We start from the raw sequence: 17,580 nt of genomic DNA, 5'->3' as shown, positions 1-17,580 counted from the left end.
TTCCTTCACTCTCTGTCTCACTACTGGGGGCATTACATCAGCATTGTAACTTTGCTTTAGGTCGTGTTCTATTACTGAGGGCTTCCTTGATTCTCTTTGTATTAAATCCCCAGAGGAATAATCTTAGACAAATTACTTGCATAAAATTCACTTTTATGAAATCTTAATAGTGAAAGAGCACATCTTGGAGAACAAAAATATTAATGGCCACAAGAAATCTTGATTCATCTGTATTTTAGTGGTGTAAATCTGTATTTATCCCTTGCAAATCCAGTTGGAGAATTTCTTGTGGGTCTTACAAGTCTGAATGTTTAAAGAGAAGAATTCTATTTGAATGAAAATACTTGCAACAATATGTGGTGTTGTGCCTAAATTTATTATAAGACTACAGATCCTGTACAGTATAAAAATCTAAAAAACTAAGTATGGTACAAATGAATGGAACCTATTACTGTGAGTTTAAAAATAATTTTTAAAAATTAAAATATGCTTTGTTTAAAAAAAAAAAGCAACCGGATAGAAGATAATTGCTCATTCCTCTAGCTCATCAGAATCTGTGTTTGAATACAGGAAGCTTTTAGGGTCATCTAAAATAAACAATTTAACATTTTTTGTTAAAATTTCACTTGGAAGAGAACTTCTCACTACAAAATGTTTGGTAGGAAATCCAGTACTGTGTGTTTTTTAAGAAATTTGATTCCTGCATTTCTAGAATGTTCATAGCTCAAGGACTTTTTAATGTACAATTTTTACAGTTGATGGTACTACTTGAAATGTTTTTAATTCAGTTAATCAAATAAGACAGGACCAAGCTGAGGATTTTGTTATATTCTTATATCCTAAAATCTGATCTTATAGAGGGTGTACCTGGGGGCACAGTTTGGCCTGTTGTGTTTAAGTAAATAGTGTTAATAGAAATAAAAATTGATGTCATAATCTTAAGCTTCAGTTTTTACATTTAATGGTTTTATAATGAAACAATATGAAGAAATACACTGGTACCTTACTTCAGTATATAATATACAGTATCATATTTATGGCAGTAGGAAGGGTTTAAATCAGAAATAAGCAGACCAGTGAGTAGGAGAGAATAAATAAAGCTGCATTCCTAGAGACAGGGGTTGCAGTGCAGAACTGGGGGGTTTATTTGGTCTTCTGTGGTTTAAGAACAACACTGCAATAGGATCTTATGCATGAAAATGAATGTGGGGAGAGCTGCCTTGTGTTGATGTAGTTGTTTTCAAGGTGAACGTGTTCCAAGTGGGAATCTTCATTCTCCTCACTGTGCTCATCCTCATCCTCGTGGTTGGTCTGAGTCCTGCAGATGCGTTCGGGGGGCACCATCCTGTGGCACGGGGCAGGAATCATGATATAGTTATTCCAGATACTCTTAACTTCATTTATTTTAGAGTTGCTGTCTATTTAGATATTTGAAAATGTTGACTTAATCAGTACATTACATTTTCTCAATTACATATTTATTGAGGACTTTCAAAAGTCTTTTTTTTTTTTTTAACATTTTCCCTTTGCATTGTTTTCTCATTTATATCATATATTTACTTTTCCTGAGGAAAGTATTGCCATGTGTTGCTGAATGAAAACTTTGTCTGACACGTGGAAGATCCTCTCTCTGTCATTCCTTTGCTGTGCAAACAGCACAAGAGGGCCCACACCCTGGCTCCACAGCTGGGGCTGGTGAAATCTGCTCACCAGGTGACTCCAACTGCTGACTCCTCCCATTATTTTGTTATCAGTTTGGGTTCTGCTGGTGATTGCTGTGCCAGTCAAATTTTAGCTGCCCAAGCACTGTTACAGGTGAAAATCTTGGAAAGAACTGGTGCATCAGTTCTTTGTGAGCATTTTCAGTAATTGTAAGGGAGGGCAAAATCTCACTTTTATCATATTAAGAAATACTACAGAAGAAAACTCAGGATTCCGCTCCTCCTTCAGAATTTTCTTAATGAATATTTACTTAAAAATAACAAATTCCTAAAGCAAAGCATGTCTTATGACATTTATTTTAATGTCATTAATGTAACAAAGAGCTTGGAAATTACCTTATTTTATTATTGTTCAGTCTTAGAAAACGTAGTTTTCTCATTTCATCGATCCCAAAGGGTACAGCCTTTAATTCATTGTGGTCCAAAAAGAGCTCCCTCAGGGAGTGGTAAGCTCCAAAAAACGACACTGGGTCGATGCCATCGTCGGTGAGTTTGTTAAAGGACAGGTAGAGATACTCCAGCCCCGGCCTCATGTGGCCAAACACATAGCCTGGAATTCTTTCAATCTGGTTTCCTATAAGTACCAGATGGAGTAAAGATTTTGGCAGATAGGAGGGAACATGATACAACTTATTATAAGAGAGATCGATTGACTCCAAGTTCCTGCATTAAAGGAGAAAAGAAAAAAAAAGGCTGAAACCCCTCAGATTGTTCTGTGCAAGGCTCTGCTTCGTGGCATTACCAGGGAATGAAATTTCCAGGGGAAATTTGTTTCTGTTAATGGGGTAGAATGCGTTTTATGGAACATGGTCATGCATAATTACTCTGGGAATAGAAAGAATTAAGTCATGAATTACCAATCAAGCACAAAGATTTCGTTGATGGGAAGAGATCTTCAGTAATGAGGGCGGGGGAAGCTGAACAGGGGAATCCCAAGGGACCCATTTGTGATTGCTGCAATAATGAGTTACACAGAAGAACTGGAATAACCTTGGGACTTCAATCAGTATCCCATTAACAGGGAGTTTTAAGCTTTGTTCTTAAAGCCCATTTGAAATGGAATTGTTGTGTGAATGAATCAGTCCCATGTGCTTCGCTTCCTGGGTTGAGAGATGCTCTCAGTAGTAACAGCGTGGTTGTTTTCAGAATAAGGAATTTACAAGTTCAGGAATCAAGGGATAGGGCTGCAGCTGCTGGTGATGGCCAGGTACTGTGCTCAGCTTGGCAAATTATTTAGCAGGAAAATCAAAAGCACTATCACCTTTTACTACCTACATTCTCATTGCTTGCTCTGCTTATATTCTTCTCTTAGACAAGGTAGTTGCACTGTCTTCCCTTCATCTTATTTACTTTTATAATTTTTAATCCAATGGGAAATAAAGCCAGGATAATATTGAATTATTTGTAAATTACCTGTGAGATAATTATGTATTGATACTAAATTACCATATAATTGTATATAGTATTATTTATAATTAATGTTCATTTTTGAATGGTGGTCAGAATAAATAATGACTTTTCTGTTAATATGGTACAGATTTGAGGTAAAAGATCTATTTGACAGCTGAGTATCTTCTAGATTATACAATTAGGCAAGGGAAATTAAGAAAAATTAGCAAAGGAAAACAAATCAAAGGATAATTACAACTCTTAAGTTAAAAGTAATGAAGTGCAAATATTTATTTCATTATCTGACTCACTAATAACAGAGAAAAATAAAATAAATGCACTTTAAATGTCTGGTACTTACTCTTGGTTTATCCAAGCTAAAGGTGCTATCCTGTGCTCTTCGAGTTTGTTATGCTTTAGTCCAATGATGTTGATGTTTCTGGTATGGTTAAAGCAAATTTCTGACACTTCTTCAATTTGATTATGTTCAAGATATAACTCCTGTAAGTGCATTTGGGAAGAAAATCTGTGAGATCAGAATAGGCTGGGTTTTCCTGTTGCAAATTCAAAATGGAGCAATTACCTGTCCTTTGTATTACCTGGTCTATCTGTTAATTCTGAGTCTGAACCAGAGCCAGTTTGTAGCTGGAGTGGGATCTTCAGAAACACAATTTTTCAAAGCAATTGTTTTGTTTTCTCATTTGTGGAATACAGATTGCTTTGAAAGGGCAAAGAGAAGGAATTGCACCTTTTGGGTGTTTGTTGGGGGGTTGTTGTTGTTAGTATTTATTTTGGTTGTTTTGTTTTCTTTTTACCTCAAGAGTGGCAGGAAGACCTTGTGGGATAATTCTAAATTTATTTCTTCCCAGTCGCAAATAAGAGAGACTTTTCAAAGGATAAAAGGCCAAAGGACTGACATTTGCTTCACTAAGTTTATTTCCTTCTAATTCCAGCGTGACCAAGTTCTTTAAATCTAGGGAGAAAAAGTTTAATTTCAGTTAATTAACACCATCTTATCTCTTGTTAAAATACATGTTCATAATTTAACAGTCTTAAACATTACCAGATCAGTTCACAGCAATGAAAAAATAAAATGAACTGATTTTATTATCTCATAATCATGGAATTCTATTGTTTATAAGTTCGTAGAGCTTTAGAGATTGAACAAAGCTTTATTTACATTTTCCTCTCCCAGTCCAAATGGAAAGGGCAGCAGCTGATCCAGTTTAGGTGGGACCCTTTTGGCAGGAGAGGAAAGGAAGCAAAAAAGTCCATCAAATTCTGATATGGATGGCACCCTTTCTTTTTTCTTTCTCTTTTTTCTGTCAGCCTGCGTTTCACTTGGCTTAAACGATCATGGTTGACTCCAATTATATTCTCCCTGATTTTTCATGGACATCAAATTCTGTTCTCTTCCTTGCAATTTAAAAATAACTAAAATGGTTTCACCGCAAATAAAGCCATCAGCTTCCAGGTGGGGATAGGAGGTGTCTTCAGCATATTTCAAATTCACCTTTATTTAGTGACCTTAAATAGAAGCTGCTTTGGGGGAGGAGCAGTTGCATTAGAAGGGAAAATGTAATTTTTCAAATACTTTGTCATGCAAATCTTTCAGCTTTTGTTGCCTTTTGAAAACATGGCACTATAAGGCTAACAGTTATTTTTCTATGTCAAACCAGGTGCATTTGGTTCAGCGTTCAGGTTTTCAAATTTATTTTACGCTCTTCATATAATTGACATTAGTTATTTAAATACCTTTTAAGCCATCTTCATCGATGGCATGAAGTTGGTTGTCATTTATTTTTATTTCTTCCAAAGCTGATGGCAGTTCAGAGGGGATATGTACCAGCATATTTCCATCCAGATACAAACGTTTCAGCTTTTTCAAGATCTTATCACAGGGATGAAGAAAGAGCACTTTGATTATCAAGGTGCAAAATACTCAGTTAAACATACAATATAATCATAGTTAAGATTTTCTTAAACACACACCTTTAAAGGTTTTCAGCAGCAGTGCAGTCATATCCACTGTTTTGAATTAAAAAGTAATGTTTTCTCTTATCAGTCTAATTAATTGGTTTCTTTCTGCTAAATATTAACAAAAGTGCCAGTTAATGTCATGTGTAACTGGAAGAGCTTCCATACAGCCCTGCTGCAGTTCCCCAGGATCACTGTTTGCATTCCTGCTGCTCTCTGTGAATCTTGGAAGTATTGCCTCACTACATTGTGCAGTATTTAGGACTTCAAAGTACATGCATTTAGAAATTATGTGCTTATCCTCTTCATTTGTGAGCAAATTGAGGATTTTCTGTAGGTCAGCAAATTTACTCAGGCAGAAAGACAACAACTGTTTCAGTAAGTGAGGATTTTTATGCTTAAGCTATCTTTAAAAATTGGTATGAAAAATCATATCCTAATTTTAATTCTTGATTATGGTGAGAGATTTCTTGAAGTAGCCAGGTTTGCCTGTACAGTAATTATACAGTGTTTACCTATACAAGGTGAAAAGTGATTTAGATTCATAAAATGAAAAGCAAAAAACACTTTTAAGCAGTAATTATTGAGAGGGTAGCAGAAGAGTTAGGCTTTCTTACTTTGAATGCTTTGGGACCTATGCCAGGAGAGGTAATGTTATTTTTACTCAGATCAATCCATTCCAAATTAGGTATCCCATTGAATGCTTCATCTGAGATAGCAGTGATGCTATTTCCTAGAACAGAAGGCAAGAGAAAAGTTTGAATTATGAAATACAGTCTGCACCTGAGCTGTGTAGTATTGCACATAGAAAATATGTCAAAAAACCAGCTGCATTATGGACAATAATTGTGTGTAGATATCTTCATCTTAGTATTTAAACACTGGTATGCAAATCTAATGTTTGTAATTCATTGTTTTAAAGGCTTAACTGTAAAATTAATTCTAATTCTTTTCTATGGTAAGGAATGACAAAGCCTTAACAGTGCTGTTGACTACCTTTGAGGGTGGATAATGTCACAAAAGTCATGCAAAGTAGACCCATTAATTACCTGTAAGGTCTAAACTTGTTAGGTCTGGATCTGAGATGGGTGGTATTTGTGTAAGTTTGGCATTAATGCAGCTTACTGTGGTGTCCGAGGTGGAACATCCAGATGGCAAAGGAGGAGCTTCTACGGGTGGAACAGGAATTGGGAAATGAGCTGGAATTCTGAAAGCACCATCGTCTTCATCACTTTCATACTGCACATCTCCTTCAGCTCCCGCTCTTGGGACAGGCAGCTTCTCTCTGCGATGCCCTTTGTGCCTCTGGCGATTCTTTCTGCCTTTCCTTTTTCTTTTCTTTTCCCCTTTTTTGTGACCCTTTTTGTCTCTAATCTCTGTCACTTCTGTTGGAAGCAGCTCGTCCTTTTCCATTTGAGTTTGTGCTGATGGCAGAACGTTGGTGTTGTTGAGGTCCTTGGGTTCTGGGGAATCACCAGACAACTCACTGATGTCATCCAGTGAAATTATGCTGGAGTCCAAAGAGGAGGCTGGCCAGGGCAATGAGAAAAAAACCCAAAACAACACAAAAGAGTCTGATAAGAAACTAAAATATTAGTAAGCACTGTTTCCCACATACAGTAAAAAACTACGGCTGTAGAATAGTGCTCCTCTAGAATATGGTTTGAAGAATAAAAATGTGGCGTTAGATTGCTGCTTGAGAAAAGAGACACTTGACTGAGAAATGATTGAGCCAGCCATACAGAACAGTTTGTACACAGCTATGATTCATGACAAGTCCAGAAAAAAAGGTGGAAAAATTAATATAGCTTTCATTATCTTCCTTTTTGACTTATTATTAATTATTGAGTTTGTGTTGATGGAGGTGTCTAAAGAGGAAAAATAATGTGTCTGGGAGTGGGAGGTAATTTGGAAAAAATTCACAGAGGTCAAGACTTGTTCTCGTCCAGAAGGAACTGTCAGGGGAGGAGTTGGCTGCAGGTGGGGATCTCACCAGGGAAATGCATTAACTTCATTACCAAAATGCAGTTTTTATTTCCATAATAGGACAATTCCAATAAAAGGAGTTTAAGTGTTTCAGTCAATATGACTTTTACAGTTCTCCAGTTAATTCCTATGATGTCTTGTCTCAGAGTGTCACATGCACATACACACGAGGATAAATATTTCTTACAGCAAGAGGAGATTGCGTTCAGTACTTTGCAGATATAAGATATTGGGAGTGCGGGAAGGAAAAGAAGGAAATTGCATCTCATACTTCTCTCCTCCGTTCCTTTTCTTTTTAAAGGTACTGATTTTATTTAAATTACTGTGAAAAAGCAAGATTGTAGTTCTTTGGCTCACAAGAGTGCGAATTGACTTTCTACTCTTGATTTATATCAAATAGCTGCGGTTTTTTGCACTCTGTATGTCTAATACATTTATAATGGCCAGTAGTTATTGGTTGATCCTTTGTAAATGGAAGTGGGATAGAAAATATAAATAGATGTTATTTCTTCTTATATCTACAAAACTTTGTAGAGGTAGGAGAGAACCAGAAAGGGGAAAAAAAAAAAATAAATACAATTGTCTTTACTACTGCATATTTAGCATCATCTTTTCTTTAAATGTTGTATCAAACTCATCTAACAGAGTACTCTGAGAAACTGAGGTCAGCTTGAGTGGAAACACTGAAGAGCTGCTTTTATCATGGAATTCAGGAAAATGTGTACCTTGTAACTCTCAGGATCATTAAATGCAGTGTTTGTGTTAGGTTTTAAACGAGGCAATTTCAAACCAGTAAATCTGTGGTGTCCCATACCAGTCTCAGAACACACTGGGCAGCATTCTCCTGCAGGAATGATGGTCTGGGGACATTTCAGAGGGTGGCACATGGTTGTGTCACAGATCACCTCTCCCTTGGAGCAGAGACAGGTGACGCAGGGCTTGGGAGACCACACGGCTTTATCAAACATGATCATCCCATTAGCTGTGCACTGCCCGTTCTTTCCTAGGAACAGAAAATGGGAAACTGGAGTTAAACACTTAAACTCAACCAACAGCGTTCATTAAAAACTTTGGAAAGAAGCACTGCTATTTTGTTCTTATTTTGAAAATACGTAAAATACACCCTATTTAAAGGATCTTCTCATTATTCCTTGCTTTTCATAGCTGTATTTTCTTCAGTTTATTAGTAATCTCCAGTCATGCAAAACCTGAATATTTTTTTCAGGCCTTCTATTCCTCTCTTGTGCACCAGAGATCTTTTCTAATATCTTGCATGTTAAATGAGAAAGCTTTATGAAGGCCCTACGGAACTGGGAGGGTAACAATATTCGGTTTATAGTGACAGTTCCTAGGCTTGGTGGAAGTAAAGTCCATTCTGGGATGACTGATGAGATGGCAAAAATCTCCACTTCCCTGGAACTTGCTTTATCTGAAAAAAAAAAACCCCCAAAAACTCTTTGCTAGAAAAGTAGCAATCTAGAACAGCTTGTGCTGTGAAATACTCTGTCTCTTAGGTTTCTGGACATGCATCTACAAAAGATTGAGATCTCCCCAGGGTACCAGTTGAAATTTTCAGAAAGAAATGTAGTATTTTGAGCTCTACTCAGATATTCAGTAGGCAAGTGATTTGGAGAGCACAGAGACTTGGGAAGGAAACTAATCCCAGTTTCTCTTCCTTCCAGCGGTGGAGTTTCCCTCAGCAGAGTCTTCCCTGGGCAGATCCCTCCCAGACTCCAGGACAAATGTTGCTCTTCAGCAAGATACTTTTTTATTTTTGGTCTTTTGAGAGAAGGAAAGCCAAGGCTGAGATTCTTCATCCCATGCAAATATTCCTATTTATGAGTGTACCTCTAAATCTCGTTGAGAAGCTGCACTCCCTCCACACCTTCCTTTTCCTCTTTCTAATCAACCTAAGAATGCATTGCTGAAGTGTTATTTCAAGATGAAAACCCATTTCTAAGTTAACTTTGTACTTCCCTGCATATAAAGAAAAAGAAATTTCCTTTTTTCCTATTCAGTTTGACTTCCTCCTTCCGATGAAAGTTAATACAGCAGAAAAACCTTATCTCACCTGAATCTGCATGCCAAGAGACTTTCATTTGCGGTACACAAATTGTCTTTGGAGGAGTTGTTTGCAGGGTTTGTTTTTCCCACACTCCGCCCTGCTCAGTGCCTGGGTGTTCAGTTTTAATAAGAGTATTCAGGAGGGCCTCTAAATAACCTTGTCAGAATATTGTAAATATTTGGTTTGAAATGTCTCTGGAATTAATATTTGTCTCAAAATGAGGCATTTTGCAAAGTCTTTCAAGGTAGTCCTACTGTCAGCTTCATAACAAAGGTTCTTTCTTTGTCCTTCTACTTAAAGACCATTGGGTATGAATCTGTTTTCTACAGGAAAAATTAATTATCAGAATCATCCAATTTGGATGATCCTCTATATTCCATATATTTTTAAAAATGCTGCGATTTAAATTGCTCTTAGGATGGAAAAGGTGAGAAATTAACGTTTTGAGTAGTTGCATCTTGGTTTTTCAAAGGTCTGAGACATCTCTGCATCATTTCAGCTGCGTAAAGTTGTGCTCTAAGCAACTCCAACCATGTCAACTGCAGGAGGAGAGGAATTAGCCCAGGCCAAGTGTTAGTTGGCTTTAAGTCCCTTGTCATTCTACCCAGGTATCTGCAATCCAGCTGTTTGCTGAATCCTAACTTTGAGGTTTATATGCTTGCCAGTACACCACAATATTTCTTTTAAATAATCTCCAAAAGAAACACAAAAAGAATCCTGCACTTTCTCATGTTAAACAATAAAACATCAGCTGTTCCAGAGGAGCATAATCTGGCCTGGGAAGAAAATTCTTCTGTGCTTCCTAAAATTCTTTCTTTTGTTTTAGCTACTAGACTGTATCTGAAGTCAGTGCAGATCTTGTCTGAATAAGCATAAAGATAGGAGTTATCAGGCTTGGCCTCTGCAGGCTTCTGTAACAAATGATCCTTTTTTTTGTGTACACTAGAGTTGCATAAGGCAGGAGCAGTGTTACCCTTTTGGTGCACTACTGTCAGAACTACTGTCTGGCACTGCTGGGGATTCTCAGAACCCCTGTGAGACACGATAAAGGCTCTACTGAGATGCTCCTTAAATTTCCTGACCACTGAGTCACTTCAGCTTGGTGGTGCAAGCAGGGAGAAGTGGGGGTCAAGAGAGATTAGAAACAGTGACCATCCTACTCTGCTCTACCTCATGGACAGACAACTGCAGATTGTCTTATGTTGTGGCCAACTGTTTGATTTAATTTAAATATTCACATGATTCTAATCTGGAGGAAGGAGATACGTCTGGTTACTGTTAAACTTCCATTTAACTGTTAATTTTCATCCTGCGTATATCTGTAAATTGGGGTGGATTTTTTATTTTTAGTCTGCTAAGATCAAAACAAGTAGCTAAGAGAATGGAAATTAATGTTTGGATTGCATTTTCTTCTATTCTGGAGCATGATTAATAATAGTGTTCTATTATTTAATAGGCTCTGTTTTTTCCAAATCTGACATTAACTTGAAAAAATTTTGAACTTTAAAAGCTAGACTAAAAAATACCTTGTGGTTCCAGTCTTTGGCAGATGAGCATAGGACTTTTAACCTTTGGAAATATGGTGTAAATTCAGCATGGAGTTCCAAATAAAATGAGTTCAGTGGTTTTAGCTCAGCTTTTGGATGCAAGTCCAGATAGAAAGAAACAAGCGGGGCGGGGAGGGGGAAGAGCTGTGCATTATTTCAGCATGACTGATGGTCCTGACAGAAACTCTGGAATATCTTACATGAAGTGTATGCTACTTACGTGGTATTTTCCTCGGTTTAATTTTAAAAATATTTTTAAATTAAAGGTTTGACATTAGTAATATGTATAATATTGTAATACACACTGGAAATGCCACAGTCCAGAATTTTGCTAGTTTTCCTATTCAAACCCCTTACTTTCAAATATTTGATTTGAAATGGTGGTTCAGCCTTTCTGAAAATAAGGACTCGCAATAAACAGTAATTGTGGAGAAAATGTGGCTAATTTATGTTTGAGACTTCTCAACCCAGTGGTCATGTCTGTTGTGGGACACACTGAAAGGCTTAAATTCTTGCTTATAAAAATAAATTATTATCATTTATATAGAATATGGTAATCAGGGCATTCTTTTCTTTTTCCATAAAATTAATTAAACTGCATATGAATATTTTACTTAGTGTGTGATCTCTTGATGGAGGAATGGAATACCTGTATCTTTGTATCTACAGAGAGGACACAACCTTGTATTTCCTTACAACATCCCACTGTCTTTTCTTCAACCTTCAAACCTCTTTCTATGAAAAGAAATGGAACATTGTAACATCTAATAATTTTTGATTGGTTAATGACTGGTTTCAAATTGAAAAGTACTGATAGTGCTATTCAGAAGTTACTGTTTTTTGAATGGATCACTGATTTTTAGATTCTTTATTGAATGAGGGTTTTTCTCTCTGAATTTAGTTTTCTATCGTAAGCATCTTGTTTATAGTGTAACTTCCATATTGCAACTACTACCAAGTGTTAGTAAGTTATTTACAAAATCAAGAATTATTCCTGAAAGTTTGCACGTAGACATAGTTTGCTTTTCAGAAATGCAACCCATAAAGTAAAAATAAAAGAACTTGAATTCATTTTAATGAACACTTATGTTACTGGTGTTGGGGCTTCAGTGAAATGTTATTTGACTTATTGAGCAATAAATTCTTCAAAATGGCCTTCAAACTTGCTACACTTTTGAAGTTATGATAATATCCCAACAAATTTTTTGTTAGTTTAGATCAAAAAATAACGCAGAAAAATTGCAGGAAATATTGCTGTTACCTGGCAGAGCAGGATTCACGTAAAAAGCCTCATGTGCCAACCACCAAACTACCGTGGAAGGCCGCAGGTATATGTGGCAAGTGAGCTAAAATAAAGCTTTAATGAGTTGATATGTTTGAAATGAAAAGGCAGCCCCCCACAAGAAGCAGAGGGGCTCTGTTCTCACCTGGTAAGACACTGTAGGTGCTCTCATGTTCCCCCAGCCCCACGAGGGAGTCAAACACACCCATCACGCTGTCATCAATGTTAATGAGGGGGATCCTGGGCCCCGGGGGCTCCATCCCGGGGGTCCTCGGGGCCCTGCGCCCTGCCCAGGGGCTCCTTCCCAGCCCTCGCTGGCGCATCCTCCTCCTCTGCCTCCTGCCAGCACCGCCTTCAGCTGGGCAAAAGTCAGTGCACAGCGAGACCAGCAGGAAATAACAGAGTAAGGATGGTGCCTGCATGGTCTTGTGTGTCCCACAGAGTATCCTGGAATGGGAAAAGAGAGGGAAGTTAGGTACCTGGAGAGCTTTTAGGAATACGTCAGTCACACAGGGCATTTTTCGAGGCAGGTGAACCAATACATGGTAGGGCAAATATAACCGAGTTTCCCCTCGGAAAGGAATTGCCCTTTGAGAGCCACATGACCAATTTGATTTTAGTGATTCTCAGCAGTCACAGTCAAACAGGTGCTGGTTTGTATTTGGGGCTGCATTCAAAGAGGTGCTTTAGATTTGCAGTGCATTGGCAGTTCAGTAATTGTTGCTGCTTCCAGCAAGGGACTTCTCGAGACTTCTGTGAAGTGTGTCTTCTTTTTTTTTTTTTCTTGTGATTGCTAGTATTTCTTCCAGGGTGTTGTAACTTCTGGGCTTGGGAATGGCAAAGTAACAGAAAAATGCCCAATTCATTTGTGATGTGCTGCCCCAAATGTTTTTGGTTGGCATTTCTGTGCACGGCATTTTTTCACTGTAAATGAAAAGATGTTGCTTTTCCATCTATCTCTGGCCATCCTCTTCTCTAACAGATCTGCTTGGTTCTGCAGAGGAGACCTTCAGGAAGTTTGTGCTATTTGTGACATCCCACAGCTGCTTTTCCAGTGGAAGTTTTTATAAAGTGTAGGGTCTAATCAGGTCGATCTATAATGGACTGTGTTCTGCATTTACTTATTAAGAAATTCAAAATAATTGGGCCTTCTTATGCTTGTGACAGAAAAATTACATTTACTGTCACCAATAGGTGGCATTCCAAAACAGAGCAGTCAGGATTCAGGAGTATGCACAGGAAGCGTATCCAGCAGTAGATTGCTGTACCAGTGTGGAAATAAGGCCCTGCATATCCAGGGTTATTAATGATTTGTCAGAGCTCTGATGCATAATTCTTTCAAAAAGGAAATGCTTCTGTCCTGTGGCCTATTTTAACTGACGCAGCAGAGACAGGAGACGTTTATGTTCTTGGGAGAGTGAGAATTAGTGAAGAACTTGGAGCTCTCGGGCTTTGTTGCCAAGACAAGGCTTAGAGCGTGTCCATGGTTTTTCTCAAAGGAACTTTTGAGGGGATTAAAAAAAGCTTTTTCTTAATGTTCATCAGTCTGGCTTTATATGTCATCTTTCACTTTGGAGTTGATCTTATTATAATTATGTTGAGTAAATACTGGATAGTATTATTTCAGGAACTTGAACTGGGTTTTTGCCTGAATTAGATTTTGTTAAAAAGCTTGTTCATCTTGGTATTTTCTGATTTATAGAACAGGCCAAGTTTTTGGTACAAGTTGCCTAACTGTTCTTTAACATAAGGCACATGATTGATTGCATGTTTTTCATGCTTTCCACATCATAATTCTCATTTTTTTTAACCTCATATTTTAAAATGGGAAGTTGGCAGTAAATAAGCTTGAGAGTCCGCATTTTACTTCTTTTTAATATTGTCGTTTCTGTGTTCAACTGTTTTAATTTTAAAATGTTATGGCAAATTTAGATATTAATTTTCAGGATTTGAAGTTAATGTTTTTATTTCTATATAAAGGGAATTTGAGATGCAAGCATCTCCCACAAATCTTCACAGCATCTCCTGGAATGGCAGGTTTTGAAATGAATCCAATCTTTAGTTTGCTGCTTTCTCAGAAATCACTTATTCCAAAATGCTGTACAGACTCTATAGCCTTTTATTTACAGAAATTGCTGTTAGTTAACATATCAGATAGCTGCAGGAGCTTGCCCTCTGCATTGAAAATGCCTGTTCTTGTTGAGAAAGTGCTCATTTCTGACTGCCTCAGGACAAATGACCCAATGCCTTTGGTTTCTGACTTGCATGGTAATGAGTGGCTATAAAATTACACAGGAAACTTCTGTTCCACCAGCTGGGCTGAAACACACTAAGAGCCCTCAGGGAAAACTGGAGGTACAAAGGAAAGGCTTGAACATGTGTGTTCATTCTGTCAAGTTTCTGACATCTTAATTATGGTCCCATTTTTCTGGGGTACTCTATAATAACACCATAGCTGTGCAGTTAACAATGCTGCTACATTACACTTGGGCTTTTTTAACATTTAACTATGTCTTCCTGTGACCAGAGACACAAAATGAATGGCATGACTGAAATACTTTTCCATTCTCCATCTCTTTTTAAAAGTCAGGAATAATATAGGGTGAATTATATTACATTAACTGTACAAAAGATGTTTTGCTAGGAACTTAAAGAGTAAAATTCTATAATAAATCAAATTATTTTAAAGTGAAACTTGGTTTCATAGAATACTTTATAAATACAAATTTTAAAATCAGAAACAAAACAACAGAAAACACACCACACCCCCCCAAAAAAAGTCTTTATAAACTAATCCTGTTCATATATGTGAGTTTATATGAACCTTTTTTTTTACACCAATTTAACTCTTCAGCACTGAAAGCTTACTATTGCTACTTTCAACCAAATGGTGTTCTTTGCATGCAGAACTCGGGCTGCTGAGCTCTTTCCTTGCCTTATTTAACAAGTGCTGCCTCATATTTTAAGGCCCAAATTGAAAGGCCTTGGGTGCTTTGGGCCTTTCCTGCCCATGTCTGGGATCCTCAGATTATCTCTCAGGAGACTGTATTTTGTATAGGGCCAGCCAACTTTTAATTTGGGGAGATTCAGCCTATTCAATTTATGACTTTTATAATAAATCATTGCATAGTAAATTAAATTATAGCTAGCCAGTGTAATTAAATTAATTGCTTGTGTTGCCACATCCTCTCAATGTGGCTGCATTGCTATGCAGTGTATATATATACTGCACAGCAGTATATACCGATTTTCATTTTATCCATAAATATTTAGATCAGGCACAGTATGTGAAAGCATCTTTATTACCTTTACTTTTTCTATGTAATGTGTTCAGTAATTTGTAGCTTTATCTTCAGTATCTGTCAGTTTGCTGTTATGTTAATGGAAATAGTTAATTTTTTAAAGGAGAGAGCCTTTAGAAATACCAGAGTATCAGAATTTATTAAATAATCCGTCTTTATCCATTCAGTCTAAATTCAAACACGTTCCTAAGGTGTCAGCATTATTTCTCATGACACACAGGGGTTAAAGTGCTTTACCAAGATTTTTCACTGACACTTTTTTAAATGCATTGCACAGAAATGAGTTACATTTATTCATAGCAGCCAGACCAGTTGCACTTTCTGTTAGTTTAAGTTGGATGTGCATGGCAAACATTCAGACAGAACAAAAAGCAGCTCAAGGGGTATTGCACACTTTATCTAGAAAAGCATTTCTGTTCAGTATTGCTAAATATAGCCCACATTATTTCATTTCAAATATTACATATTTGCAAAGTTAACATGAAGTTTAAGCCATTCAACACCATGCTTTAAGCAGTAATTTAAAATGTAAAACATTTTACCTTGTAATCTAACCTAACAGCAGATTCTGCTTGCTGTCATTTAGTCTCCCGTTGCAAATGAAACAAAAATCTCAGTGATATCTTTAAAACAAACAGAGAAACTGTAGGGATTGTTGAAACATGTGAGATGATTCCTTAGTTAAGTCTGAAATAGCTTCTTCCCCTGGGGACCCAGGGCTGAGTTCTGTGTGCAGAGACTCAGCTCGTGCTGGTGCTCGGAGCACTGGAACCTCGCTCGGGCAAATGAGGAGCAGCACAATGCCTTCGGTCCCGAGGCTGACAAGGCACAGCTGGAAATCCTTTTCCAGTACTCACAGTCACATAAGGAACAGGGAAATAGAGTGTTTTCAAAAGAAACAAAAAAAAAAAGTGTATTTTATTCGGTGCTGGTTTATGTATTTAGAAGTTTAGTTTCCAGGTGGCATGACTTTAATGTAGATTTATTTAAAATAACAAGATCTAATACACTTTGGTAGATGTAGCCTTAACATAAAAGCATTTATTAAAATTAGAACTTTTTTTTTTTCAATTCATGTTTTATTAATCCCCTCCTGCACTTAAAAAGCCTGTCATCTATAAGCAGCAAACCTTGTTGTTGAAGTTTTAGCATGGAAAGTTTTTCTTTTGTCTATTTACAGCGATGATTTCACTGCGAGTTGTAGCTTATGCATGGAAAATAAAACGACCGGAGCACTTTCCCTTCATTTTTTCTCTTTGTAAGGCTAATTACATCCTGAAACATGATCCTGAAGCTCAGCTCTGCAGAAGCTGCGGGGAAGTTACTGATCCAGAGAGGAGAAGGGAGTGTGAGGGAAGGGAGGGAAGAAGGGTACATTACCACAGGTCCTGTGTGCGCCAGCAGAGCCTTTTCCTGCATCCCCAGATCGCGCGGCTGCGGAGTGTCCGGGTGGATGATGGGATGGATGGGTCTGGTGAGCTTCAAAATGACAAATTCACCTGGGAGGCCGAGTTGTCTGAGTTCTGCTGACATTAAAAATTGGTCGTTTGCTTGCGCTCACACTCTGAGGAATATTTAGACAGATAGTCATGGAATGGTGTAACCATTGAGTTAACCATAATTGTTAACTGGTGTGTGGCGGAAAGATCCTGGGAGAACACATTGTCTCTTAAAATAGGCATTCACTTCCCACTGTGCTCTGCTTTGCAAAGGCAAAAGAAGAAATATTAAATTTTGGTAATTTATCTGGAGCTGTTAGAAGGGAATGGAGACAGTCACTTAAAATATGGAGTGAAAATCCAGATGGAAGGAACTTTAAAGTTTATCCCATTCCACCCCTCTGCCCTGGGACACCTTCCACTATCCCAGGGTGCTCCAAGCCCTGTCCAACCTGGCCTTGGACACTTCCAGGGATCCAGGGGCAACCACAGCTTCTCTGGGCAGCCTGTGCCAGGGCCTCCCCACCCTCACAGGGAGGAATTCCTTCCTAATATTCCATCTAACCCTGCCCTCCTTCAGCTTAAGGCCTTTCCCCTTGTCCTGTCACTCCATGCCCTTGGCCAAAGTCCCTCTCCAGCTCTCCAGGAGCCCCTTTAGGCACTGGAAAGGGCTCTAAGGTCCCAAAGCCTTCTCTTCTCCAGGCCAAATGGCCCCAAGTCTCTCAACCTGTCTTCATTAGTGATGTGTAGATTCAGACACACCTTAAGAGATCCTTCAGTCTGCTTGGAGGAGGATTTAGGATTTTCACTGTATGTCTGTGAGGCCTTTGCTTATATTCTTCTCAACTTGTATTAAGGAAGAAGTAAAGACA

General features: G+C 37.9%; 2 protein-coding genes across 3 annotated transcripts in view; one reads left to right on the top strand and one right to left on the bottom strand.

Annotated features, from left to right (window-relative positions):
* The window catches only part of CENPP (centromere protein P), a 112,652-nt gene that overhangs the window by 78,836 nt on the left and 16,236 nt on the right, over nt 1-17,580 (top strand). The window lies entirely within an intron of this gene.
* On the bottom strand, nt 358-16,871 carry ECM2 (extracellular matrix protein 2). Of its 2 annotated transcripts, none has more exons than XM_032121282.1 (10): nt 16,650-16,871; nt 12,113-12,414; nt 7,888-8,076; nt 6,137-6,616; nt 5,705-5,820; nt 4,866-5,001; nt 3,926-4,083; nt 3,472-3,611; nt 2,058-2,384; nt 358-1,345 (listed from the first exon to the last, which is right to left on the bottom strand). In XM_032121282.1, exons 2-10 carry the CDS (start codon nt 12,387-12,389, stop codon nt 1,144-1,146), a joined length of 2,025 nt encoding a protein of 674 aa, XP_031977173.1. In that variant the 5' UTR covers nt 12,390-12,414; nt 16,650-16,871; the 3' UTR covers nt 358-1,143. The 2 variants fall into 2 exon arrangements, with proteins under 2 accessions (XP_031977173.1, XP_031977172.1); XM_032121281.1 differs by lacking the exon at nt 16,650-16,871 and adding an exon at nt 15,812-16,044.

Source organism: Corvus moneduloides, chromosome 11 (assembly GCF_009650955.1).
Source record: "Corvus moneduloides isolate bCorMon1 chromosome 11, bCorMon1.pri, whole genome shotgun sequence".
NCBI lineage: Eukaryota > Metazoa > Chordata > Aves > Passeriformes > Corvidae > Corvus > Corvus moneduloides.
Note: the sequence above shows the minus strand (reverse complement) of the source record. Positions and strands in the feature narration are given on the sequence as shown.

Excerpts from the sequence above, each read along its gene's own strand:
- ECM2 (XM_032121282.1), bottom strand. The coding sequence starts at position 12,389 with ATGCAGGCACCATCCTTACTCTGTTATTTCCTGCTGGTCTCGCTGTGC. Across the intron at positions 5,821-6,136 it reads AACAAGTTTAGACCTTACAG|GAAATAGCATCACTGCTATC; the intron begins GTAATTAATGGG and ends CTTCTGTTCTAG. Across the intron at positions 5,002-5,704 it reads TAGGTCCCAAAGCATTCAAA|ATCTTGAAAAAGCTGAAACG; the intron begins GTAAGAAAGCCT and ends CCCTGTGATAAG.